This window comes from Penicillium alfredii, assembly GCF_028826965.1.
Source record: "Penicillium alfredii strain IBT 34128 chromosome Unknown utg000004l_segment0_segment0, whole genome shotgun sequence".
NCBI lineage: Eukaryota > Fungi > Ascomycota > Eurotiomycetes > Eurotiales > Aspergillaceae > Penicillium > Penicillium alfredii.
In genome coordinates, this window is record NW_026622701.1 from 2,930,474 (window position 1) to 2,955,916 (window position 25,443).

Sequence of the window (25,443 nt, forward strand, 5' to 3'; positions counted from 1 at the left end):
GGGGACCCAATCGCTGATTGAAAACATCCGAAGAATGTAACACCCTGAGCAATCTCCAACTGGAGATGGGGACATGTAAGCCGATGGTTGTCGGCTTGAGCTCCCTTGATTCCACATCTTGCGACAATCAAGAATGTGAGCGCCACATCCATGTTGGAACAGCCTGGCCAAGCCAAACATTTCTATAGGAGTTGATACGGCTATGGTATGTTGATTTCAATATAGTCGTTGCTAACTCGGATATGGTCAAGTGGAAATTTCTCCCGAGAGAGCGACCATTAGTTAGGATAGTGGACTAGATCTGGCGGCTACCAAGACAGTAGGAACATTGGTATGATATCTCTGGAAGTAGTCTTGTCACTAAGCTTGTGCTATGGCAAAGCCTGTATTGCAAGGTTGGAGCATTAGCCCTATCCAGCACTGTAATGCAAATTGCCATTTTCAGATGGCAGCTTCCTTGAGATACTCCTGGAATCCAATTTTTTTAACGCCCCTAGAAAGAAACAACTTCCGATTTGGACAAAACAGTCTCTCCTTGGCGAGCAACAACTTGAATGTAATGTGAAGACACATCCGTCAAAGTGACAGTAATCTCAAAGCCAGTACGTGAAACAGTCCTGATCCATCGGCCCTCGACAGATTTCTCCGAGATAACAGAGTATACAGCCCAGTTGTCATAATTCGTGACACCATTCCAGCCCATAGACACGTTTGCCCCGGTGTCAGTGCGTCGCACAACCAGGGAGGGCTTCCAAAACGGAGCGGCATGCCACTGGCAACGGTAGCCACGGTAGGAGGCGACCGCATTATGGTCGCCGAACTGCGCACTGCAGACCACATTGCCGTCGCCGTCAAACTCCTTGACTTTAGCAATGGATCCGTAGTCCATGAGGACATGGCCGTTCGTCCCACTCAAGAGTTGATAATTACCTTGGCTGACGGAATGGATCAAATTGTTTGGATTGAATAGTGAGCGGAGTTTGGTCACCGTGCGATTCACAAGGTCGATGGCTAGGCCAAGGCCCGTAGTGGCAGGCCCGGCTGCTATCTCATTGTTGGCGTTGTTGAATAGTGTTAGAACCAGGCTTTGCTCCGTCTCGTTGTGCACTCGCATATCATGCTGCCACGAGAAGCCGGTGTAGCCAATTTGCGTGAATTCCCCGCCATGAGTGGAGAATCTGACTGTTGGTGATGTTGATTTCATAGGACTCGCTATCCACTATCCAGTTTGAGGCATCGCCGCCCGCAGATGAGAGGTCGTGCTGGGTGATATCGTATGCTGGCACCAGCAGCGTGTTGTTCGGAGTGATGTAGCTCTCATGCATATCGATATAGGATTCCCTCGGTGAGCTGTCTGGCGTATCAAAATCCCGGGTCAAGGTAATATTGTAAATTTCCTTGTAGGTGTTATCCAGAATGTGCACTGTGCCATAGTCAACCTCAAATTCAGAACATCCCCTGCCCAGTAGATAATCACGTCTTGACCGAATAGTTGTTGGACTTTGAAATTGGCTGTTACCGTATCAGATCTTTTGTATACCAGGCTGCCTGCATCATCATAATGAGCGCCGCCTGATCTGTAAACTGAGAAGCTGCGTGGGGGGCAATGAAGATGTAGCCAGGGGCATTTGTGCCTATTTTGTTGACTTTTAGCTTGGGTGGCTGGATGTCGGTCGAGGTGAAAATCGAAGATGGCCACGCAAGACCTCCGAGCGACAAAAGCAGAGAGACGCCAGCTGAGGGCCACCATGAAGACATGGTAGCTTATCGAATGGAAATAAAAGGAATGAGCTTTAGAAGCCAGGGTCGAAAGCCAAGGACACGAAAATATGTGGCGGTGGAAAAGATCAATACCAAAGACAACGCCAGTAAGAGGGCCTGAGCTTCCCGTGGCTTCCTCCGCGGATTTGTCGTTTTTGAAGAAGCCCCCGAGCCTTCAGCAAGCATGGTAGTACCGTGGAGCGAAATTGCCCAAGTCAATTCACTCCTGTCGGGTCCTGTGAAGCCCACGGTGGCAACCGTTCAACACTCTTGGTCGTATTTACGCTGGTTCCTCGAACGCAGCCGCAGTGAGGGGCCGAGAATATGCATCGCCAAATAGTACTTCTGAGGCCGTGTAGTTTCAGTTCTCTGGCGCGACGCACTTTTGGACTGCTTCTTATCTTAGCTCAGTCTGCACGAACGACTCTGCTGACCGTCAAAATTCCGTATTCTCGGGAGGTTTCACACACGCCACGCGATTGCAGGGTTAGGGATCAACGTTGCAACGGCCCTAAATCCCTGAAATTCCATCATGGTGAGAAGTACATGGTGCTAAAGATGCAACTGCTCGGATAGTTTGGTTGCTCATTGACATCGGCAGGTCTAAGGGAAACGCGCTGGGGCAAGAGAAAGGACGCAAGTCACGGAAACGGGTGCGCAGCAGGGAGAAAATTGAGGAGCTGAAAGAAGGATTCAAGGTAAGCCTCGAGTCAAGTCAAGTCGAACCTCACACATAGGAAGATACTGGTCCTCGCTGATGGATATCGGCTTTTCATGGCGCTCCACAGCAGTTTGAACAAACCTAGCGCTTTTCTTTATGTAGGTATTTTCTTGTACATTCTTTGTTGGATCTTGCTTTGATTATTTCATTTATATCCTCCGTACTATGCGGGCTTATAATGTGGTATCCAGGACAACTTCAGGCGACCAAGTACAACGTCTGGCTGTATATTGCGATAGAGGCAACTAATTGGTGGCCTTGATCCAAGCTGACGACCTGATCAGCCTTCTTCCCACGTGTTGATTCAATATTTCTTGTACTTCAATCCTATAATAGTCAATCGGGTATTTTGTTCCTCCCAAATTCCTGGGATGTGAGGCCCTACTGCTGCGGGTGTGCAACCGAGTAGATAATCGGCATATTTTGCATGAACACCACCCTCTGCCCGGTCAGATTCCCCTTTTTCTTTCTTTGCACAATTCATCAAATCCTTGGCCTGCATTTGAGCTAGCTTCTTGGGCCTCTGTGTGTATTCGTCGATCTCATCTCATCCTCTATGGTATGCACTAAACCCTGAACAATGTCCTCCGACCGCGTTGCTCGGCCTGTCGATCCAAAGGGACTTGTCCTCGAGGCTTGGGGCCAAGGCTTAATGATTGGCAGTCTGGTCATCATGGCAGCGATCACACTTTCCAACATGAAGAAGCACATTGCGCTGCATAAACTGATCTTGGCCGAGGTATGCTGGACTTGACGCGAAGTCTTCAAGGATATCCCATCCCATAGATAGACAAATCAGCAGGGTAGCAAAGCAACTAACTCCTCTCTTCATAGCTCATCCTGGCTATGCCACATGGCACCTTCATCTTTGCACACGAGCCAGCCTACGGATGGTATCTCTCAGCCACGGCGATCGGACTGAATATCTCCTGGGCGCTGCACAATCTCATCGCGTGGATGAAGAATCGCCCATTCTTGTCACGCAAGGTGTCAATGATTTATATCACCACTGTAGTGCTCTGCTGGCCCTACTGGGTGGTGGAGATCTACGCCAATTTCGCCTACTTCAACAATATCAACCGCGTCTTTCTCATCACCCGGCCTTTGGAGCCTCTATTTCGGTACTGATTATTTTAATAACATTTCTCCTTTCGCTTTTGTGCTGACTTGTCCAAGGGACCCGTGGTGGGTCTTCACGACTATCTCCCTTTTCTATACTATAAAACGCGAATACAACTTCGGTCTCTGGGAATTAGTCCTCGTCAGCCCACGCTTCGGGATCATGCTTGCTTCCATGTGTCTCTCAATTGCATTTATCATCGTTGATACATGCAGTGTGCTGAATGCCTTCAGTGATGCACTGCCTACGGGCATCGAACCATTCTGGAAGGTATATTTACATTATCTCCGGTCATATATCGCAATATTTGTCAATACTTATGACCTTGAAATTATCTACCGCAACTAACCTACTGGAAATAGCTATCATTTATCTTCAAATGCCTATGCGATACAGTCATTCTGGACGACTTCAAGACCGCCCTCGATGGCTTGCGCACATACTGGCTAAGCAAACGGGCGACTGATCAAATCCCACTTACCAGCCCTGGTAGCCCACCTATTCACCAGCGAGATCGAAGCCCTGGTTACGATGTCGAGGCAGCACCTGCGCCAGTCGTCAGTCATCAACTAGTGCAATCGGACAAGTCCTTCTCGGTGCCGAGGATCTTGGTCCGGCAAACTCTTTGAATTGTGGATGTTATTTTTATATTACGGTCTTATGACTTTGAGCTTATGAGCTGTGCATAGCGTTACTTTGGGAGGGCTCATATGGTGTATGAGTGAATGATGTCGGAGTTAGGGCTGCCATGAATCCATATTTAAGATGACAAATGATGCAAACCTTGTACGTTGGATTTGCACAACAAGGCTTTTCTTTTTCTTTATTTTCTCGTCTCTGATTTGTTCAAGTCCCCCCCCAGGTAGATGGATCTGCAGTGCCAGTGCCAGCCAGAGATGGCCATCTCCACTCCGGAGAATTGGCTCGGAGAAATAGCGCGACGATCAACATAATTCCCCAGGCTATCCAGCAGTGAAAATGGCGTGACTCTGGAGAAATGCAGTATTTCTCCGAGTCTGACCACGATGACTACGGCAACACTTACTTCATCGCACATCTCCACCACTGCATTGCCTCCACTTCCAGTACCTCCGGGACTATACATCAGGGCATTTCAAATACCAAACACAAAGACAAGTAGTTATGCGGAGTAGAAGCTATGGGAGGTGGATTGCATCCGGTACACTAAATAATATTCGACGACGAAGATATAAGGAGGCACTTGAATCCCGTCTCGTGTCATTCATTTCACTCTTTTATCCGTGAATATTTCCGCCAATATTCTTTGAGATCCTTTGAAGTACCTTAAAAATGGGCTCTCTCGACATACCTCAAACCCAAACCGTCGCTTTGGTCCGCGACCTTGGCGGCCAGGTCGAGTTCAAGACAGACTACCCCGTACCGGTACCAGGTAGCAATGAAGTCCTGGCAAAGGTGCTATACACAGGTGTTTGTCAGAGTGGCAAGTTTCCTCCTTCCTTGTATTCCACAAACCCAACGAGTCTCAGTCTAACACACAATCGAATATTCCCATAGACCTGCACACCAAATCCGGCACGGCCGCCGGACCAGACGGAAACCCCATCACGAAGATCAAGCTGCCTCATGTAGGCGGACACGAAGGAATCGGCAGGATTATAGCGCTAGGTCCAGGCATCACGCATAACACAGGACTTAAAATCGGAGGCCTCGTTGGGATTCGGTTCTCGAGTCGCATCTGTCGGCGGTGCGAGTTCTGTCTTGCGGGAACGGAGCAGTACTGTGTGCAGAGTACGAATCATCTGCACCACGAAGACGGCAGCTTTCAGGAGTATATTGCGCTCGATGCGGATTACTTGACTGTGTTGCCGGATGATGTCGATCCCAAGGTTATGGGGCCGGTTTTGTGTGCTGGCTTGACGGCATACAAGGTGAGTCTTCTTTTCATTCGTAGCCTGGTAGTAGATGCTGAGGGTCATGCAGGCAGTGCTGAACGCCAATGTTCGTCCTGGAAATTGGCTCGTGGTTGTCGGGGCCGGGGGTGGTCTGGGACATTTGGCAGGTAATACCCCCTATAATAAAATGACTGAAAAAACTAAGACTAATGACTGGTCAGTCCAATATGCAAGAGCACAAGGTGCCCTCGTCATCGGCATTGACACGGGTCCCGGCAAGACAGACTTTGTTCTTGGTCTCGGGGCGCAGAAGTTCATTGACTTCGCAGTCGAAGACCCCATCAAAACGGTGCAGGAGATCACAGGCCTCGGTGCACACGCCGTGGTTGTCACAGCCGGTAATGCGAAAGCGTTTGCGCATGCTTGCGAGATGCTGCGGGTTGGAGGCACCTTGAGTTGTGTAGGCATCCCACCAGGTCGGCCTTGCTTGGAGACTCCGATCTGCACAATCGTGATCAAGGGTCTACGGATCACAGGTAACTTGGTTGGGTCGTTGAAGGAATGCATGGAGGCGGTCGACTTGGTGCGGCGGGGTGTGGTCAAACCCGAAATCAAGGTGCGCCCATTCAAGGAGTTGCCCCAGGTGTATGAAGATTTGGAAAAAGGCGATATTGCTGGACGGATTGTGCTCCAGGTCGCCGAATGAAAGCACCATGTATGTATGATCTCTTGCTACTGATTCACATCCTTTATATACTTGGCTGCAGTATCCAATTTGGGTTGGCGATAGGTAATAGCAATCCTTCTTCCAGATCGTCCCACGATAGAGCCTTTAGAGCCGGGGTCTCTGTGTAGTGGTTATTATTCTCCCCATCAATTGCATGGGGCCTAGGCCACCGCAATCCTGTGTAACCAAGCTCAGTTGTAAGGAGTCGAGCGGGAGCCATAACAAGAATCTCGGCGGTTTTAGCTCGGAGAATTGACTTGAGCACGCTGTCTTGCTCCAAGAAAGGTAAAAGTTTCTGGTACAGCGCATGCAGGAAGTCCTGTGGTCCCAGTTCAAACCCAGAATGACACGTAGCAGAAGTGAAGAGAACCGTATCTGCCAGCGAGTTGGCGACCTCAAAACACTTGAGCAGCTGGTGGATATATTGGTTAACACCTTGAATAGTTCAAAACTATCAAGGTCACACCTACCTGATCTCGCCCCAACGGCAGCAAATCTGTTTCCGAGAAATGTCGCAACGCTCGCAGCAAATCTCGACTGACTTGCGCAGGGAACCCGAATGTCATCACGGCAGTTCCAGACCCTGAAGACAGCAAACCCAAGGATAAAGCCTCTTGCCAAAGAATAGTCCGCATCCATTCCCGAGTTATATGGCAGTCGGCCGTTCTCGTAGAAATATGCTCAGTTATAGTCAGCAGCACGGAAGAGAGCGCTTCTTCGGTGGCTATCAGGTCTGTGATAGAAGCATTCCCTACGCGTGCTTTGCGGCTGACTGAGATTCGGTCAAAGGCAGTGAAAAGTTTGACCAGATCCAGCAAGCCTTGAACGTGCACATCAGTGATCGAGTCGTTGCCAAGCTCAGGTAACAACACTGGGTCAGTATAGGATGGTGAAAGGCCCAAGTGTAGAGCGTAACCTCTTGAAACACATCAGCACCCAATTGTGGTAAATAGGCAGAACCCAGCTGACCTTTCCGAAACCCAAAGCAACGGGAAAACCAATTCTTTGTTGGCAATAGTATGGTCTTGCGGCGGAAACCCGGATATACTCCCCTGCTGGCACGATAATTCATCCAGTCGCAGAACCCGAGCCCCTGCAATAGCCTCTTGTATGAACATCATTGCCGAGTTCCGCTGGTTGACCTTGGCGTGATAGACATGCAGAAAAAAAGAGACCAAGACACTTTTCAAGTCGAGATGTTCATTGTGGTTATCGCGATTTCCCCGCATCTGGACGCACGCCTTCGCCATTATTGAACTATCCACTGCTCGGGGACCATCCATGAACGGCTGGAGATGCAACTGAGCCATCGTTGCGGCACAAAGAGCCGTAATCAAACAGGCTGTATTCTCATCATCTTTTCCAACCTTGCCTGGGTCTATATCCTCGAGGTTTGGTAGAACGGCGTCTGCACTGACAACTGGCCACACGCTGAAGGAATACTGCTGATAGAGGCGTATAACTGATGCAAGAATGGTTTTTGGGATGCGCTGAGAAAAGCATGATTCGACAGATTGTCGGTCAAATGAGCCCTCGCCATGGCTATCCACGTTGTCCCCTTGTTCCTTTTGTTGGTCGACCAGTCTTGAAACAGTATCTGGGCTCGATCTTGGTTGCCGTCGGACCTTGGGGCCTCGCTTGCGCGCAGGCCTCAAGTAGGTACAGGGGATCCGTTTGTTCGCATCGCGGCAGGTATCGCAAGGCCAAGTGCCATTGCATTTGACTTTGCGGGAGGTGCAAGAATCGCAGGCTCGTTTGGGGGACATGGAGGCGGAGGAGGGTTGGAGTCTTGGATGCGGAGACGCGAGCATCGGAGCGGAGGGCTTTCGGCAGGTTTACCAATGCACTGTACTTACATCCATTATTTTTCTGTCCCTCGAATCGCTGTCTGTGGCAAAGTGATATTCTTTCAATTGAGTCCCGAAACGAGCTAGAGAGCCCCTGGGTATTGTAGCTTAACTAGTACTTGAAGAGTGGGTGCTACAGGTGCGTATACAAGGATGCTCTGTGCTGCCATACTAGCATCTATGAAGTGTGAGATGGCCCCTTGAGGTATCCTGGGTGAATAATCATGGCGACTCCAAAATGACTCCAAGACTTTCTTCGAATTGTCGAGTCTCCACAAGCCTTCAGGCTGGACCTTCCCGACGTCACCGGTGAACGGCCGAGCTCCACATCTCTGCTCGAGTATTTAGGAAGCATTCCCCAGATCCAACATATACCTTCCGCTTCTATCTTTCAAGCTTTCTTTATCTCTTCCAACAAACACATCAACCTTCACCATGGCAGAGAAAAGCCTCTCATCCCCAAGCACGGACGTACGTCTCTCCAACTCTGCGCCGCATCAACTACTCACTCCCCCCACTAACTCGGAACAAATGCAACAGCCCCAAATCCTAATCACCCAAGAAACCAGCCACGAACACATCTTCTGCACCTTCACAACCAACACTGCCTGGACCCTCGGCACCGCACTGCGCACCCGCATCCTCTCGCTACCAGCCGGACAACGCAAGCCCGCGCTCATCTCAATCGCACACGCCACAGCCACCACAGGCGGCGGCCCACTGCACGTAGTCTTCCAGTGCGCAACCGAGAGCGGGACGATCCCCGACAACGAGAACTGGGTGCGACGCAAGCGCAACACCGTGCTGCGCTGGGGCGTGTCCAGCTGGGCGATGCGCCAGAAGACCGTGGCGGGGTTGTCGGCGGATGCGACGGCTGCGGATATCGAGAGCGCGTTTGTGAAGAAGTATGCGCTGGCGAGTGCCAATGGGGGTGCCGTTGCGGATGAGTATGCTATCCATGGTGGTGCGTACCCAATCCGCGTGCGTGGGGTCGAGGGGATTGTTGCTGTTGTGGTGGTTAGCGGGCTGAAGCAGGAGGATGATCATCAGGTTGTTGCGGAGACGGTGCGTGAAATTGTTGGGCAGGGGCATTAAGTCTATAGTATCTACACTACAGAATCTTACAATTGGTTGAGTGGTCCTGAGTATAGGTATCATAGTATTCTCTTGAGCCAGTTAAGCCAAGCTCTTTGAGGGACACCGCCCCGTTTAAGACAACAGACACAGGGGGGAAAACTAAAAAAAAAAAAGAACTCCATGGGTAATGCCTCGAGATAATTTTACAGTTCGTCGTGCTCGACGGGCTCCTCTTCCTCGCCCTCGGGAGGAGCGCCAGAGCCGTAAAGCTTGCTGGTGATCGGGTAGGCGACACCAGAGAGCTGCTCCTTCTGCTCCTCGAGGTCCTCGGTGGTGGCAGTGGCGCCATTCTCCTCGAGCCAGTCGGTAACCTCCTTGACAGCGTCCAGGATAGTCTGCTTGTCGTCCTCGTCGATCTGGCCACCAAGACCCTTCTCGTCGGTGACCTGGTTCTTCAGGCTGAAGGCGTAGTTCTCCAGTCCGTTGCGGGCCTCGATCTTGGTCTTGATCGCCTTGTCCTCCTCGGCGAACTGCTCGGCCTCGGCCACCATGCGGTCGATCTCCTCCTGGGACAGACGGCCCTTGTCGTTGGTAATGGTGATGGACTCGGCCTTGCCGGTTCCCTTGTCACTAGCGCTAACCTTGAGGATACCGTTGGCATCCAGGTCGAAGGCGACCTCAATCTGAGGAACGCCACGGGGTGCGGGTGGGATACTTGTCAGCTCGAACTTGCCGAGCAGGTTGTTGTCCTTGGTCATCGAGCGCTCACCCTCGAACACCTGGATCAGCACCGTCGGCTGGTTGTCGGCGGCAGTCGAGAAGATCTGGGACTTGCGGGTAGGGATGACAGTGTTACGGGGGATGAGCTTGGTCATCACACCACCGGTGGTTTCAATACCCAGGGTGAGGGGGTTAACATCCATGAGAACGACGTCACGGAGGTTGGCATCGCCAGACAGAACACCACCCTGAACGGCAGCACCGAAGGCAACGGCCTCATCGGGGTTGATACCCTTGCTGGCCTTCTTGCCACCGAAGAACTCCTCCAGGATAGCCTGGACCTTGGGGATACGGGTGGAGCCACCAACGAGAACGATGTCGTCCACGTCGGACTTCTTGGCCTTGGCGTCCTTGAGCACCTGCTCGACGGGCTTGAGGGTCTTCTTGAACAGATCCATGTTCAGCTCTTCGAACTTGGCGCGGGTCAGGGTCTCGGAGAAGTCCTCGCCGTTGTGGAAGGCCTCAATCTCAATGCGGGTGGACATCTGCGAAGAGAGCGTACGCTTGGCCTTCTCGACCTCGCGCTTGAGCTTACCCATCGCCTTCAGGTCCTTCGTAACATCGACGCTGTTCTTCTTGTTGTACTGTTTCACGAAGTAGTCCATGACACGGTGGTCAAAGTCCTCACCACCCAGGTGGGTGTCACCAGCAGTAGCCAGGACCTCGAAGACACCGTCATCAATCGACAGGAGGGAAACATCGAAAGTACCACCACCCAGATCGTACACAATAACCTGGCGCTCGCCACCAGTCTTGTCCAAACCGTAGGCGATAGCCGCGGCGGTGGGTTCGTTAACGACACGGAGGACGTTGAGACCGGCGATAGTACCGGCATCCTTGGTGGCCTGACGCTGAGCGTCGTTGAAGTAGGCGGGAACAGTGACAACGGCGTGGGTAACGCCCTTGCCAAGGTATCCCTCGGCGATCTCCTTCATCTTGCCCAGAACCATAGCGGACACCTCCTCTGGAGTCAGGACCTTGGGGGTCTGGTTGACATCGACCTTGACGTGCGGCTTGCCATCCTTGTTGACAATCTTGAAGGGAAAGTTCTTGGCGTCCTTCTGGGTGTCCTTGTCCTCGAACTTGCGACCGATCAATCGCCTGGAAGTTGTTAGTGACTGGGCTTCTTTTGTTGTCCAATTGACCAGATCACACTTACTTAACATCGAAGATGGTACGGGTAGGGTTGGCGGCGTATTGGTTCTTGGCGGCGTCACCGACCAGACGCTCCTCATCAGTGAAGGCGACGTAGGACGGGGTGATACGGTTTCCTTGGTCGTTGACGAGAATCTCGACCTTGCCATTCTGCATCACACCAACACAACTGCACTGCAAGTTAGCCACCCAGCTTTTTCAGGGATCACACGAGAAAATAACACGAGTCACGTACGAGTAGGTGGTACCCAAGTCAATACCGATAACGTTTCCATAGTTCTCAGCGGCAGTCTCCTCCTCGGCGTGGGCCGTGGTGCCAAAAAACGCCAGGGGCGCAATGAAGACCAGGAGAAGGTAGAAGACGGTGGTCCAAGTGAAGGACTTGGACGCGCCGTCGCGGTTCAATAGACGCGCCATGGCGAAAGGGAAAAAATATATGTATGTGAAAGATTTATCAGACGTCTTCACTCCAGGACAACCAAGGAGAGGAAGGAAAAAAAGAAGCTATCGAAGCTTCAACGCGTGCCGTCCGGGGCAAGAAAAAAAGTGTAAAACACCAGAGTGGATTACTCTAGGCCTGAGACTCTATGAGGCGAGGGTCAGGAAGCGGGACGGACACACCCGAAAGGAGATGAAAGAAGAAACGATCGAGGAAGAAGAGGAAAGAAGGCGAAGGAGTTCTTGTATGGCGGGATTAAGCGCAGCGGCCATGCTGGCCTTTTCGCCTTTCCCAGTTCAGGTCACTCCTCGGCTGCTGATTGGCTGGCAGGAGTTCAGCAACGGATTACTCATACACGCCTCTGCAGAATCACCGCCTGCTGCTGTTGGTAAGGTGCCGGCCTAATTTGGGCGCCCTTGGCCAAATCAGGTGTGGTGGCTGGGGGCCAACCGTGGCTGCGCTGCAAGGTCCACCAATCAGAAGTCGCCATCCGATCGAATTTGCTAGAAAGGGGCCACGAGCCCCTGTTCCGTTCCTTTTTTTTAGATCGCGCTATTGCTCTCAGGTGTTAAGGCCACGTATCTTCTCTGAGCTACTTACTCCAACGCTAGCTGTTTTAGTGGCGTGCTTTAACCCAGTCCTTGCTACGAGCTGATCGCCAGCGATTATTAGGTGGCCTGTCCATCGATGCTAATCCAGTGATCGGCATGATCGTAGGTATGGGCATGGAACAAGGATCAACAGGGCTCGCAGCCATACACCTCGACTGGCGTTCTCGTGACTATATCTACCCAGATGAAGAAGAGATGACCGCGGATGTTCCTCTAGAATAGAAGGCGGATGTTTATTAGAACCTCTCGTATTAAATCGGCCGGTTGAAGGCTATATATAGCTTTTTCATACCTAAAAGACCCTCTGATCGTCTCCAGACCATGGACTTCTACTACAGAGTTTCGATATACGTCACAGTAAACGATAGGGAATCACTCTAATCCTTTTTCTCTAAATCAACTACACTCCTAACAGACATTATACGACCGGGACAAGTGATCTGGCATTGCCACAGAGCTCCGGTCTTTTCATCATTACTCCAACAGTCCTGCCGCCACCGTCGAACCACTCGCGCGCAAGACGACGCGAGTCGGTGCCTCCAATGGCACAGCCTGCTCCATCTCGACCACGACACGGGCCACGGTCCCGGGGGCCACGATCTTGGGTCGTTTCTTGATGGGCGCACCTGAGGCCTTGTCCAGAGAGGCGACCAGCTTGCTGATGCGGCCAGGGACATGAAGCCGGCCACGGTGAACGTCCACCAGCATGGGCATCAGGTGCTCAAAAGCCAGGACCTTGGCAGTAAAGGTCGTAATGTTGGGGATCGGCGAAGATGCTCGGCAGACGACATCACCCGAGCGAAGGTGCACGGGATCAATGTTGGCCAGGTTCAGCACGACGTTCTGACCCGCCACGGCCCAGTCGCTGGGCTCGCTGTCCACTTCGACGCTGCGAACTGTGGCCGTCTCTCCGCTGGGCATGGTGAGGATCGGGTCGCCTGTTTGTAAGCTGCCGGAGTCTAGACGACCAGAGATTGCCAGCGGGTTCTGCACGCCACCCCGGAAGACGTCGCCAATGGTCATACGCAGTGGCTTCTCGAGGGCATGGGTGTACGGCTCCGAGGTCTCCAGCTCTTCGATGAGCGTTCGACCCGTGTACCAGGAGGCGTGAGAGTCGTCGCTGCGTCGAGTGATATTATCGCCCAAGACCCCGGAGCATGGCACGAACGAAATATTCTTAGCCTGGAAGCCCGCGGTGGTCAAAAACGATGAGATTTGCTGCTCGATCTCTTCAAAGCGTCCCTGGTCCCATTGCACTGCGTCCATTTTGTTAACAGCCACAATAATCTTCTGAACGCCCATGCTGCGCACCAACAAGGCATGCTCCTTTGTCTGGCCCTTCAAGCCGGACTCGAACTTGCCCACGCTCGAGTCGATCACCAGTACTGCAAAGTCTGCTTGACTGGCGCCGGCAATCATGTTCGGCACAAAGTCACGATGACCTGGCGCATCGACAATCGTAAAGGCCGTCGTATCCGTCTCGAACTTGTTGGTAGCGATGTCTATCGTCACACCTCGCGCTCGCTCTTCCGACCCCTGGTCGAGTACCCAAGCCAGAGCAAACGAGCCCTTCCCGATTTTCTCAGCCTCTCGCCGGTACTTGTCCAACGTCCGTTGATCTATTGCCCCCTGGTCCGCCAGCAATCGCCCCATAAGAGTACTCTTCCCAGCGTCGACATGACCTGAGATTAATCAGTAAGTAGGGGTAGATGATGTCCGGCTCAGTATGCCTCACCGATCACCACAAAATTCGCAGACTTCTTCCGGGTTGACTTCTTGTACTCTGCCAGAACGTCTAGATTCTTACTTTTGACAGTCACCTTCTCCTCTACGGACAAACCATTCACCCCGTTGGCCAATTCGGCGTGGGCCTTTTTATCTCCAGCCGATTTCGAAGCAGCCAGCTTTGACTTGAACCCTGCACATTATTAGGTGGGCAGCTTTAAACCTTTCTGCGAATCGCCAAACCTTTCGCGGTATTTTGTGCATTGATGACGACATCGTCGGGGCTGGGGCCTGCAAAGTCAAAGGGTTCAGCATGGTTCTGTCCGTAGATCCCGAGCAGATCTACGCTATTGGAGTGCAAATGGCTGGGCTCGGCTGATGTTGGAGCTGCGGCCTCGCCTACAATCGCGCTAGCAAATGTAGACGGCGAAGCGCGAATGTCGAGTGCCGGCTGCTGGTCCTCTGGTGTTTCTTTGGGTTCGGCAACGATTGGTTGTGTTAACTCGGACATTGATGGCCCAGTGGGTTTCTCGGGCCCAGGAGACGGCTGATTCTGAGCTGGAGATGGTGCAGACAAGCCCGGTTTTCCTAAGCTTCGAAGACGATCATTGCTCTCGGATGGTTTCGATGGCTTGCCACTCGCTGCGAGTCTCTCCCGTAGTGATAATGGGGCCCCTCGTGGCTCGGGTGGTGTCGTCTCTGGCCTCTCCTGTTGGGAAGTTGACGAGACTTCCGGTCCTGATGTGGCTTTCTCTCCCTCTTTCTTCTTGCGGGCGGCTGCCAAGGCTGCGAGCTTGGATACCTTCCCGCCGCCATCGGGTGCACCACCCAGAAGCCCGAGTCGTGGGTAGAGCGGCTCGACCAGAATATCAGCTTTGCGCTGGGCAGGGACATTGAGCCAAGGACAGTCGCGAAAGAAGTCGGCAGCGGAGAAATGTGCTCTAGGGGGGAGCAGGGAGCAGGATATACTGGCACTGGTAGACCTGTTAGAACATTGCCCAAGCTTCCAAACGGCGTCAGTTTCGAGTCTTGAGAGATTGAGGAGCAGTCATTGCAGCGCTTTGGAAGCTTGGATAACACACCTTGCAGAAATTGTAAAAAAAATAGAAGTAAAAGCAGCCCTCGCTAAGACGCGCACGGGGGCTTGATTCGAATATGAAGCCCGAGCCCAGCCACGACACGCCCATTCAACCGACACCCTCCTCAAACAATAGTTGCTTACCGACTTGATCCTTCGGCTTCTGCGATGCAGCAGACGCCTGCTGTTTCTTAACCTCCTTCTCGCGTTTACCTAACCCAAGCAACCACAATTCCAGTGTCAGTCTTTGCAGGAGAGGTCCTTCGACACGACAGAGAGTCCTTGGACGATCCATGGGATAAAAAGAGAAGTTGAATTCATGTACCTCGTAGGTAATTCACCGATTTTTCCACATCGTTATAGTAGTGCCATAGCGAGTCCTGGACTTCTTCCTTCGTGGCCGTCACCGACGGATGTCCCGCGCGGAGCCGTTGCAGGACCGCGGCGGTACACTGCTGCAGGAACTCCTGCTCTTCAGGATCGGGCGAGTCATAGCCGTCATCTTCATAATCATCGTCATCATAGCTGACATTCTTCATGCGGTGTTTCGACATTGTGCCGGGGTGACGGTATATAGGAAGGGGAAGAAGAAGAAAAGGACGCGACTTGGCGGGGCGGGGTTGATAGGTGCTAGCGGGGGTTAGGGAAGGGAAAGAAAAGAGGCTCAAAGACTTGAATTGAGAAAGAAAATTTAAAAAAAAAAAAAAAAAAAGACGAAATACTCTGGAAGCTGTGAGAATCCAAAGCAGAAGTCGAGTGGGATGAAGGAAGAGCAGTTTGTTGGTGGGGGACCACGTCATTCTCCACTTGGAGATGGGTGAGTCAACCCTACTAGCTACATTCTATGAGGATCGAGCTAAACAGTCATCTAGGTCATGTTTGAAAAAGAAAATTAAAAAAGCAACAGAAATATCGAATGCCTATCTATTGTAGCGGACTTCCTCCAAAGAAATCACCCGCCCCGGGTCCAGTGAAGCTCCCATTACTCGGAGTCAAAGCAATAGATCGCCGGAAAGCCTGGCGTGGGGTAGTAGGAGCACTGGTGGGTGCCGCATTTGCAACTGCTGTAGCTGTAGCCGCCGCTGTCGTAGCAGCCCCAGCATCGGGTGTGCTGGGCGTATTGCGACCACTATTGTTCTGCATTGTAACGGCAGTGCCCGGGCGGGAGAGGACGGTCGCGACGCCTCCATTCCGCGGCGGGGGACGGAAGCCCAATTTGGAGCCTTCACGGAAGATCTCCTCGAGCATCTGAGCAACGATACCCGCGTCTTCGTATTCCTGGAACTTCTTCCAGAGACGTAAGGCCATGCGGGCATCCTCAATCGAGTCGTGGCCATGGACCGTGTCTGGAGTGGGATCCTCCTGGATGTACTCCTTGAATACGGCCCATGCAAGATACCGAAGACTCAAGCGACGGTTCTTGCTCGGGTGGAAGAATAGGTACTGGGTGTCCACGGTCTGGGACTTGGGTACTTGGATGTTGATCTTGCGGAAATCCGACGCCAGACCGTGGCCAACGAACACACAGCCAAGGTTTAGAAGCAGCCACAGCTTCTTGTAGGCGGCCTTCAAGGGGACCAGATTGTGTTCGCTCGTTCGCGGGTCCAAGTCGCCAGGTTTGATGCCAGAATATTGCGTAACATAATCAACAATTGGCTCCCGAATCGTGATGTAGTCGTCGATGAACGGGACACCCTCGGAAACACCCGATCCACGCAGAACTGAAACACGGGCCAGCCCGCTTTTGCTAGGCCGTACAATCTCCTGTGATCCGTCTGCCTTGACATCGATTTCGGCCTTTTCGAGGTCGACGAATTCGGTATCCAGGGCAAGAGGGGTACCGGGCTGTGGTTTTTCCTCTTCGTTGAGGGTCCGACACGACTCGGCCTGACGGCCACCACTGAGATAACCAAACCGTGTTAATATTCACATATATAGTAAAATAATGGGTCCCCGCGAGAAACTTACTTCAATGACCACTCGCGGAACAACAAAGTGGTATCAAGGAGCTTTTTCCAGGAGTCGTCGACGGCATGGCGCGCATCTCTCACCTGATACGCCAGCACGCAAGGTTGTTTCCAAGGCTGCGTGAAGCGGAGTGCTTCATCTCTGTCCAACTCCGTAACTAAGAAGTCGTTGAACAGATGCCATCTGCTCTGTTCCTGGGCTTCACGAGCCGATATAGAAACATTGATGAAAGACACCAAATGTGGTTTTTGATGCTCAGGGATATCGATCTCTGACACAACACCAACCAGATCATACACCAACAGACCTGGCGTGTTATTCTGCAATCTGAATCGAAGATCCTCACCTTCAAAGCACAACACCTGGCCTCCATCAATGAGAATGCCAACAACCTCAGGAAGCCACCCGGGAATCGTCCACAACCGGCGGCAAATTGGGTTGGTCAGGGCTGCGTTGAGCATGAGAACGAGCGGCATTCGGTGGATGGTCTTCCGCATTATCACCTGCTGGTAGCGACGGCAGTAATTGCACCATCCCCGGTTCTGTGTTTCCCGCTCAATACTCGCACGCAAGATGTTCGAGAATCGGAATGCCGGGTTGCGTCGAGCATGTTTGATATCGATGTTTGGGTAGATGAGCTCGTTAGCGAGCGAATTACCCGGACGAACAGTCTCATTTTGGCAGAAGATGCACCGAATGGACTCGGACGCAATCGTGGCTAGGCAGTGGTCCAGATCCTCCGCGCTGGGCTGGATCATGCGGAAGTCGTGAGCTATCTGTGTGAGGAAAAACCGGTTGACAGCTTGGATGGCAGTGGAAAGAGACTTGTTGGTGAGATTCTCTTCCAGAAGGCCTAAATTGGACGCTTCTCGAAAGCTGCTGAAAGTTTTCAACAAGTTGGTCGCCTGGCAATTCTGACCGTTGGCCTTTTCCAACATGTCAAACAAGTAGCCCAGTTCACACAGGAGACACTGCTCAAAAATACAAGATCCAGCCGCATGTTGCAGCGCTAGATTTCGGAACAGCGGGATGAACTTGAAAAGTTGAAGGAGGGAGTTGGTGAAGGAGTTGGCGATATGGGTTTCAAGGCCAGAAAATGTGGTTTGGTTATAGAACCTGCGGTTCCACAATTAGCTAAGACCATTAGCTCCGTTGAAATGGGATTGACTGCGTACCGGAAATCAAAATCATCGACGCCAAATCGGCTATACTTGATCTCGACGTTGCTATACTTGAGGAGGGGATCATCGTCACTCTCCCCATTAATCTTCGCACCTGCCAGGGCCTCGGCCGTATCACCGACCGAGCCCTCTGATTTGGCTTTGCTTTGTTCCCGAGCCTTCTCACTCAGGAACTTCGGCGCAATGAGAGCCGGCTCTGCCGTAGCCAATGCGCGTGTATTCTCGATCTGGTACCGGCGTGTCTTGCGTGAGTTGGGGGCGTAGTGGCCCACTTCTGCGGGGCGTAGATATGGAAGGATAGATTGGTCAAAGGGAGCAGGCGGGCTGCCAACTTCGAAGACAAGATGACTCGGCCACGCCGAGTATAGGCGTTCATGGTAATAAGGCATTCCCACCATATTCAGGGGTGTCTCCGGAGACCATTCTATCAGGGGTGGCCGCGTAGGAACGTCTGCGAACTCGGTCTCCTTGCTCATCTCGTTGAAATGAATCTTGGTCGGTGAGCCCCAAAGGTGAATGGAGCATTCAGCATCAATAATGGCCAAAGCCTCTCCAGAAGGCGACAGGTCAATGCCGAGCATCACGTTCACGTTGGCTTGTCGCAGGTTAATCGCATTCGGGTTCATGAGGTCCACTACCTGGACCTGGCCGCTCTGCGAAGCCACGAAACTAGTGGTGTGGAGCTTGGGATGCATGCGCACATAAGCGGCTCCGGCATGGAAGGGAATCGGAGGCAACGGGGACAATGTCTTCAAGTCATACACATTGGCCAAGGGGTCGACAATCGGGGAGCCGCCATGCCGAACGGAAAAGCCACAGGTGACCAGCAAGTCATTGCGCGCATCCATATCGTTCACAGCGGCTCCATGGGCCTTCCATGTCTTCACAATACTGAAATCTGACAGACTGAGGGCATTTACCAGCCCTGTATCTGTTCCACCGCAGAGATACCGGCTCTTCTTCATGGTCGTGTAATTGGATTCGGTGGGCAGCTTGTCGACAACGGTGCCCTTGTCAATGTCCACCGTAAACATCAGCCGCTGACAGCCAGCCACTAGAATTCGGTTGGTTTGTGCCGTGAAACTCATGCAGCGGAGATCAATCATTTCGTCGTGGGTAAGATGCCATTGCGTCAGGCCACGCCGAGTAATCATGTGCACGCTGTTCCCGGACAGGGAGATCACCCCTCTCTCGTGAAAGAGAATCTGTCGTATTGGGCCCTCGGAGACTGGATGGGCTCGGACTGAGGTATATCGTTGTAGCTCTGGTCCGTAGAACGAGGTAAGTCGGCCCTGGCAACAGATGACAACACAAGTCAGCATAGCATCCTCGCAATCGACATTTTATCTTAACACGAACATATTCATTTCCAGTCCACAGAAGTTCCATGACATCGTCAAAGGCCACTGCTGTCGCATTTGTTGGGAGCGCATGCGAACTGGGCGGAGGCATTGGGATGCGCGACAGCTCTTCCCAATCGGCCTCCATGGTTGCAATGGCCTACCTGGGCAGATGCCCAGTACGTCAAGTAGGTTTGGTCCCAAGTTGTGTGAGATGATTCAAGATCGGCTGTCTTCACCCGCGCGGGAAGACACCGAAGTCGGGCATCGTCCGGAGGGGTGAGGACGCGACTGCGGGGAAGCTATCGAAAGGCGCTGGGGCGAAAAGCAGGCGTGATGTCGGACACCAGATCGAAGATCAGAGCAGAGGTGAGATAGAAGTGATTAGATGAATGGACTGAAGATGCGAAGCTCCAAAGGAACTGCCCAGCTCCGACCGAAAGAGGTCTGCTGTCGGCCGCCGACAGATGTGCCGATGGTATCACGTGATATGATACAACACCTACAGCAAGAAGCAGGGAGAATAACAATAATCATTTAAAATGATAAAATAAGATAAAATGAAGCATTTTCAATTATAACAGGTTTAGGATAACTGGCTTTTTCTTAAGAGATCTCTCATCTTAGCTGATGTGTCCGTTGAGGACGGATAAAGCATGAAACATATATATTCGGGTATATCTAGAATGTCATTCTTCAATAGCATCCATCAACACCACCGCTTTCCTTGATACCTCCCTACATTCCTCATCCACTCCACTATCACCAGCCGTAATCCTCTCAAACTTCTTCTTCCAAAACCGCCACCTTTCCAAAGTAAGCCCATGCTCACCAATACAAAGCAGGCCAGGTTTCCAATCCCCTCTCCCATCGTTAGGGTAAGGGCATAAAGCATGCTTGAACAACCCCTGACCATCCCAGAGAATATACTGAGCCGCAGTAATGATCTCTAATTTTCGATCAGCCAAAGTCTCGCCGTCAAGAGGGGTTTCCAGGGCATTCTGCATGGTCATCAAGGCATCACTTGGATCATGGCGTCCAATATGCGCGGATGATACATGGGCCAGAAAGGCGCTGAAATTTCCTACTCCATTTTATGATCAGAGTATGGACCTGGGTCTGTTATTGTTAGTATATGGGAAAATATATATGGAATGAGAAGAAAAAGAGATAAATATTGATCAACTCACCCTCAAATCGAATCTCTCGTTCTCGGTCGAAGCGCTGACTGCGCTGATAGAGGCCCTACCATATCAGCCATTAATTCAATATATATCTATACTCTCTGAACGCAGTTCCGTGTATATATAGATGAGGATGCAGAGTCACATTTAGTCCAGGCCCACTCATAAACTTAGGCGAAATACTCGGCTCTTCCAGCACACGAGCAAGTTTGACATGAGCTGGATGATAATACGGTATCTGCTCCGCAATTTCCAAGATGACTTGGCCGACATTCGAAACTTCCTGTAATAACGGCACCCCGTCAGGAACAAGCCTGAGAATCGACCTGACTGCCGAGTCATGGCTTGTTTCTGTGTTGTTGTTGTTGGACTGGAGGAAGTCGTCAAGAATGGCAAAGAGTCTTGTATCGCTGTACTCTGCAGTACCGGCGAACTGTGGCTGGGTTTCAAAGCCCGGCATGGTATTGAACTCGGTGGCGATTTCTGTAGCGGGAGCATTGCGAGATTCTGGGTCTTGTAGTTTGAGATTTTGGGGAGACATGGGGGTAGATGATAGATGATGAAAGATGAATGGTGGATTAGAGCATCGAGGGATGGAAGTTCTATGAGAGCTTTTTGTAATTGCCTGGTCCTAACAATGAGGAATGGGCTATTTTGACGCCCGGGCATCAGTGAAGCCTGGCGCTTATGCAAGTATTCATTCTCTGCTTATTGTGGAAGCCAAATAAATGCGGTTGTACAACATCTCGCGGTGGTTTAGCCGCCTCAAGTGCCGCCGACAGTGTTGAGCGCTGAGGATGAGCTCTAAATTGCACACACAGTACCAGACTTGATACCAACCTTGTCTCGAGTCTGCTGTGTAGATATGTTATCATCCATGGCAACTTTGTTTGGGATAACAGGCCAGATATATCCAAGCCCATTAGTCTAACCCACGAATATTTGCACAATTCAGATAGAAACCCAGGTACAAGAAGCATATGTACTGGCATAGAACTGGCACTGGGGCCTCCGGCATTGGCTAAATACAAGACAGACACAAGCAATCATGGGCAGCTAAGCAAGGAACAAGAACAAAAATAAGAAACCAAAAGAAAAAAAAATATCCAGAAAGCAGGAAAAGACGGCATGTCTGGGGGTTTCTGGTCATCGCTTTGAACCTTGAAACTACCTAAGTTGATAGCCCTATCCTTGTCCTTGACAAAATCCAGCCCTCTCCACATCACCTATAAAATGAAGCAGGGTTCGAGGCAGGTGCACCGCTTTGTGGGGGCTGGTATGCTTGATATTCTCCAGAGGGTGGTGCAGCTGGCGGGCTGAAGGCGGTATACTGCCCAGGCTGCGCCCCGGAGCCAGGAATCGGGGGCGGCTGGTGCGACGGGGGGTTTTGGTGGATGGCAGGCGAGTCGGGGTAGGGGGCTTGGTGTTGGGCGAAATGGTGCGGAGTTTGCTGAGGAGCCACCGGCGCAGACGGGACATTGGCCGTATCGTCGGTAGAATAAACTGAAGGAGAGTACTCCTGTTGTTGCTGCTGCTGTTGCTGCTGGAACTGCTGATGAGCTGCAGGAGGGGGCACTTGAGCACCCGGCTGGTAGGGAAGACGTTGACCGTGGCCAGCATGTTCGATAGGTGAATCATAGACGGATGTCCCGAGTTCTTGAGGATGTTCATATGTAGACTGCGGACGATGGTGTATGGGCGGATAAGAGTCAGAGGGAGGTGGCTGCTGCGGCTGCTGCTGTACAGGTGGGCCACCAGGAGGCACCTGGTTGCGAGGATCTGGGGAGTGAGAGGCCGGGCGGTATGGCATCGTCTGCTCTGCGCCGTAATACGCTGATGCATTCGCCTGCGCATTTTGTGACTCTGAGATGAAGGAATCAGAACTTTGTCAAATGAGAGAGAATTTGCGCTCTACAAACCGTGCGGCTGCGGTCTGAAATATCGCTGATCTGGGGAGGGACCCGAAGGATATCCAACAGGTGCAGCACCAGGATACCCGTACTGCGGCTGGCCAGGTATTCCATACTGGGGCTGTGCTGGATGAGCCATCGAGGCTTCCAAGAGCGACTCGTAATCACGGCGGGCTTTGATGAACTTCTCGTTGAGCTGGGTAAACTCATCTGAGAGCTTGTGAGCAGCGATCGAAAGGAAAAGAAACACTAGAACCACGAACCTTTCTTCTGTGAGTACTTCCCAATCAACTCAATAAGTTTTGGTCGAATCGAAAGTGTAGAGTGGTAAAGGGCGGTGATTTCCTCATTCTCTTGGACATTAAGATCCGAGCTCCGGGTGCTCAGCAGCGTCAGTAGCTTTTCGACGTTCTTGATTTGACCGAACACATCTCCTTCCATCTGCGCCTCCCGCTGCAGTTCCTCCACAGTTGGGTCAGGAAGTTTCTCCACATAGTTGAGCGGGAAAATGCCCGTCTGGCCTCTCAAGGAGCCCTTCCACCAGTCTTTGTAAACGGATTCCAATACAGCAATAATGTCACCTCTCCGGAATTGGAGCTCGCCAGGTTCAGAAGGCTGGAAGTCGAACAAGGCTCTCACGCGCGACACAGTGGCCGCCGAAGTGCCCGAGGGAACGGGTTGAGACACGGCGGGCTGTGCTTGATTCGCTGCAGCTGCGGTTGTGGCAGCTGCTGGTATGGCCGAAGATGATGCGGCGGCCGCTGAAGAAGACCCAGCCTGAGGTGCAGGGCCTGCGGGGCCCGCGGGAGTTTTGTCCTTGACCGAGAGCGCCAGAGCCATCTGCAATTCCTCCTCCTCTTTCTGACGATCAACTTCTGTGATAGCACTCTTGCCCGGCTTGGATGGCGGTTGGAGATTCGGATCTGGAAGAGATTAGTCCAGCCCGGACGAACTTGTTTCTGGCGAGAAACCCCGTGTGCTCACTTTGTGTCTTCAGCGTCATATAAGCCGCCTCCATAATACCAAAATCGGGATTCGATGCAAACATTTCCGTCCATTCCTGCATTCGCTCCAAGATCTTCGACTTGACTTGTTGATGCGTGTTCTGGTCCATATATCGTTAGCCATTGCAATGGTAAGTCAGACCATGAAGCCCACACTACTTACGCGATCGTTTGCCAGACGCAGAAGTGCATCGGTGAAACTTCTCGATGCCAACTCGCGGTGAATCTTGGGACCACAGTTCTGCGCCAACGAGTTGCCGAGCTACCATCCCAAGTCAGCAGAATGCATATAAAAAACAATTCGTTGCGCTCCAGGCGCACGGAGGGCAAGTCGCGAACCTCGAGTGTATAGAGCTGCACATTGGCGTTGCGGTGAGCCAACCTCTTAATCATGGCAGCGACCGCCTCTTTGGCACTATATGACCCAAGTGGGAGTTAGCATCGAGTCGAGCTTCTTCGGATGTAGTGATAGCATCTCGGGCTGGAGAAAGCAACATACCCCGACTCTTCCGCAGAAACCTTATCACAAACATCCTGTACAACAAATCCGATTCAAATCAGTTCCCTGTGTCGCAACCACCAAGCTTGATTGTGCAAAAAAGTATCGGTGTGTATTTTGGAACGACGCACCAGAATGTATTCCCAGTTTTCGGAGGTCAGGTTCTCGTCCGTCGCCTTAGCTGTAAGAGAGAAGGCAGGGGTCAGCAATCGCAGATCGTAAACCACGCCACGGCTTGTGGTGGGCCACTCGGCGGATTGCCCAGAGTAAAGTAAGACCAGCTCGCAGGGCACATGGTGAATTCACCAGATGGAGGGACCGAGAGAGCTTACCGACGGCATCGTCGAAAGCGTTCTGCTGTACACGAAACATCACCAGTGTGTTCCCTTCCAAGGTCCCAAATAGTCAGGGCGATACAAATAAACGAGGAACGCCGGGGCGGCACTGTTTTCCGGGTTTAGACAAGCGGGTCGCTCACTCAGTCTCCGGGCAATTATAATCCCGGGGAGTGAAATATTGGAGCAAGTCGAATGGAAGTAGCGAAAAGATCCAGCTGTCCAGTGTGTAACTTGGTGGTCGAGCACCCAAATGCGGGGAGTCGATGGAGGTCACCGGTGCGGGCTGAGCAAAGGGGCGGGTATTTCGAGGTGCTAAGGGCGAGGAAATCAAAGTGAACAACTATTCGAGCAAGCTGGACTTATTGCAGGACCGGCTTTGCAGCAACCAAGGGAATATTAGGGTGATGAACAGGGAAGAGCTGAGCAGTTGTGAACGGGCGGAAACGGCCTGAGTCAGCACACGATGACGACGGTGGAGTCCAGCTATAAATGGGTTGTCAGACTGCCCGAGGATCGCGTCTGCCTTGGATATGATTTCGACGGCCTTATTCTTTTTTTGGCCCCGATCCAGAGGAATTGTCAGAAAGATTTAGGCAAGATTGTCCACTCTGCAGGCTGCTGTTTTCTTGACCCTCTCCGCCTGCAGAGCCTCCAAGATGAGCTTATACCCTGAAAGACGAGAAAGACGAGAACTCATTCAGTACAACGTATTGAAGATGCTATCAGAACGAGAGTTGAATAAAGAGGTCCTGCATAGTAACCCAAACGCCGAATGCGACGACTCCGCATTCCCAATTTCATCGTCAATCCAACAAGCAGTATAAAATAGGGTCAACAAAGCTCGGTAGCTCATCACCGGAAGCTACCAACCAGCACAGAGAAACAGGCAGGGTAAGACTACAGAAGGCTACATCAAGACATCCACGGGAAAAGGCAAAACTGGGAAACAGCATATCGAGGAAAACCGGGTCGTAAGATCAGATCATTTTTCATCGCGAAATGGATGTTCGTCAAGGAATAAAAAAAAAAGGGGGGGGGGGGGGGGGGGGTCGGAGCGGAACATAAACAGGAATCCAACGACATGAGATACGTTGCATGTCGAAA

General features: G+C 51.9%; 10 protein-coding genes across 10 annotated transcripts; 3 read left to right on the top strand and 7 right to left on the bottom strand.

Moving 5' to 3' along the window:
• Positions 1–493: 493 nt before the first annotated feature.
• Positions 494–1,204, bottom strand: NUU61_002750 (uncharacterized protein; the record flags this gene model as incomplete). Its single annotated transcript, XM_056653332.1, has 1 exon — positions 494–1,204. The coding sequence occupies one exon, from the start codon at positions 1,202–1,204 to the stop codon at positions 494–496; it is 711 nt and encodes a 236-aa protein (XP_056514399.1).
• Positions 1,205–3,062: 1,858 nt separating this feature from the next.
• NUU61_002751 (uncharacterized protein) lies at positions 3,063–4,231 on the top strand (the record flags this gene model as incomplete). Its single annotated transcript, XM_056653333.1, has 4 exons — positions 3,063–3,221; positions 3,317–3,603; positions 3,659–3,872; positions 3,965–4,231. The coding sequence occupies 4 exons, from the start codon at positions 3,063–3,065 to the stop codon at positions 4,229–4,231; spliced, it is 927 nt and encodes a 308-aa protein (XP_056514400.1).
• Positions 4,232–4,913: 682 nt separating this feature from the next.
• Positions 4,914–6,182, top strand: NUU61_002752 (zinc-dependent alcohol dehydrogenase; the record flags this gene model as incomplete). The annotated part of the gene is made up of 3 exons (XM_056653334.1): positions 4,914–5,049; positions 5,139–5,512; positions 5,547–6,182. The coding sequence occupies 3 exons, from the start codon at positions 4,914–4,916 to the stop codon at positions 6,180–6,182; spliced, it is 1,146 nt and encodes a 381-aa protein (XP_056514401.1).
• A 52-nt stretch (positions 6,183–6,234) lies between these two features.
• Positions 6,235–8,014, bottom strand: NUU61_002753 (putative C6 transcription factor; the record flags this gene model as incomplete). Its single annotated transcript, XM_056653335.1, has 3 exons — positions 6,235–6,615; positions 6,674–7,121; positions 7,173–8,014. Coding segments are annotated over 3 exons (1,671 nt in total), but the record flags the coding sequence as incomplete, so codon positions are not given.
• A 471-nt stretch (positions 8,015–8,485) lies between these two features.
• On the top strand, positions 8,486–9,145 carry NUU61_002754 (DUF967 domain protein; the record flags this gene model as incomplete). Its single annotated transcript, XM_056653336.1, has 1 exon — positions 8,486–9,145. One exon carries the CDS (start codon positions 8,486–8,488, stop codon positions 9,143–9,145), a length of 660 nt encoding a protein of 219 aa, XP_056514403.1.
• A 185-nt stretch (positions 9,146–9,330) lies between these two features.
• Positions 9,331–11,479, bottom strand: bipA (Hsp70 family ATPase KAR2; the record flags this gene model as incomplete). Its single annotated transcript, XM_056653337.1, has 3 exons — positions 9,331–11,008; positions 11,067–11,231; positions 11,298–11,479. The coding sequence occupies 3 exons, from the start codon at positions 11,477–11,479 to the stop codon at positions 9,331–9,333; spliced, it is 2,025 nt and encodes a 674-aa protein (XP_056514404.1).
• Positions 11,480–12,586: 1,107 nt separating this feature from the next.
• On the bottom strand, positions 12,587–15,469 carry NUU61_002756 (putative translation elongation factor EF-1 subunit; the record flags this gene model as incomplete). The annotated part of the gene is made up of 5 exons (XM_056653338.1): positions 12,587–13,794; positions 13,848–14,030; positions 14,081–14,776; positions 15,060–15,128; positions 15,241–15,469. The coding sequence occupies 5 exons, from the start codon at positions 15,467–15,469 to the stop codon at positions 12,587–12,589; spliced, it is 2,385 nt and encodes a 794-aa protein (XP_056514405.1).
• Positions 15,470–15,839: 370 nt separating this feature from the next.
• Positions 15,840–19,552, bottom strand: pan2n2 (poly(A)-specific ribonuclease; the record flags this gene model as incomplete). The annotated part of the gene is made up of 4 exons (XM_056653339.1): positions 15,840–16,815; positions 16,884–17,999; positions 18,059–19,356; positions 19,424–19,552. 4 exons carry the CDS (start codon positions 19,550–19,552, stop codon positions 15,840–15,842), a joined length of 3,519 nt encoding a protein of 1,172 aa, XP_056514406.1.
• A 541-nt stretch (positions 19,553–20,093) lies between these two features.
• NUU61_002758 (DUF3632 domain-containing protein) lies at positions 20,094–21,129 on the bottom strand (the record flags this gene model as incomplete). The annotated part of the gene is made up of 3 exons (XM_056653340.1): positions 20,094–20,488; positions 20,595–20,649; positions 20,734–21,129. 3 exons carry the CDS (start codon positions 21,127–21,129, stop codon positions 20,094–20,096), a joined length of 846 nt encoding a protein of 281 aa, XP_056514407.1.
• A 681-nt stretch (positions 21,130–21,810) lies between these two features.
• Positions 21,811–24,373, bottom strand: NUU61_002759 (ESCRT-0 subunit protein HSE1; the record flags this gene model as incomplete). Its single annotated transcript, XM_056653341.1, has 9 exons — positions 21,811–22,451; positions 22,508–22,708; positions 22,762–23,421; positions 23,483–23,603; positions 23,666–23,764; positions 23,824–23,917; positions 24,002–24,036; positions 24,133–24,182; positions 24,334–24,373. The coding sequence occupies 9 exons, from the start codon at positions 24,371–24,373 to the stop codon at positions 21,811–21,813; spliced, it is 1,941 nt and encodes a 646-aa protein (XP_056514408.1).
• Positions 24,374–25,443: the final 1,070 nt, after the last annotated feature.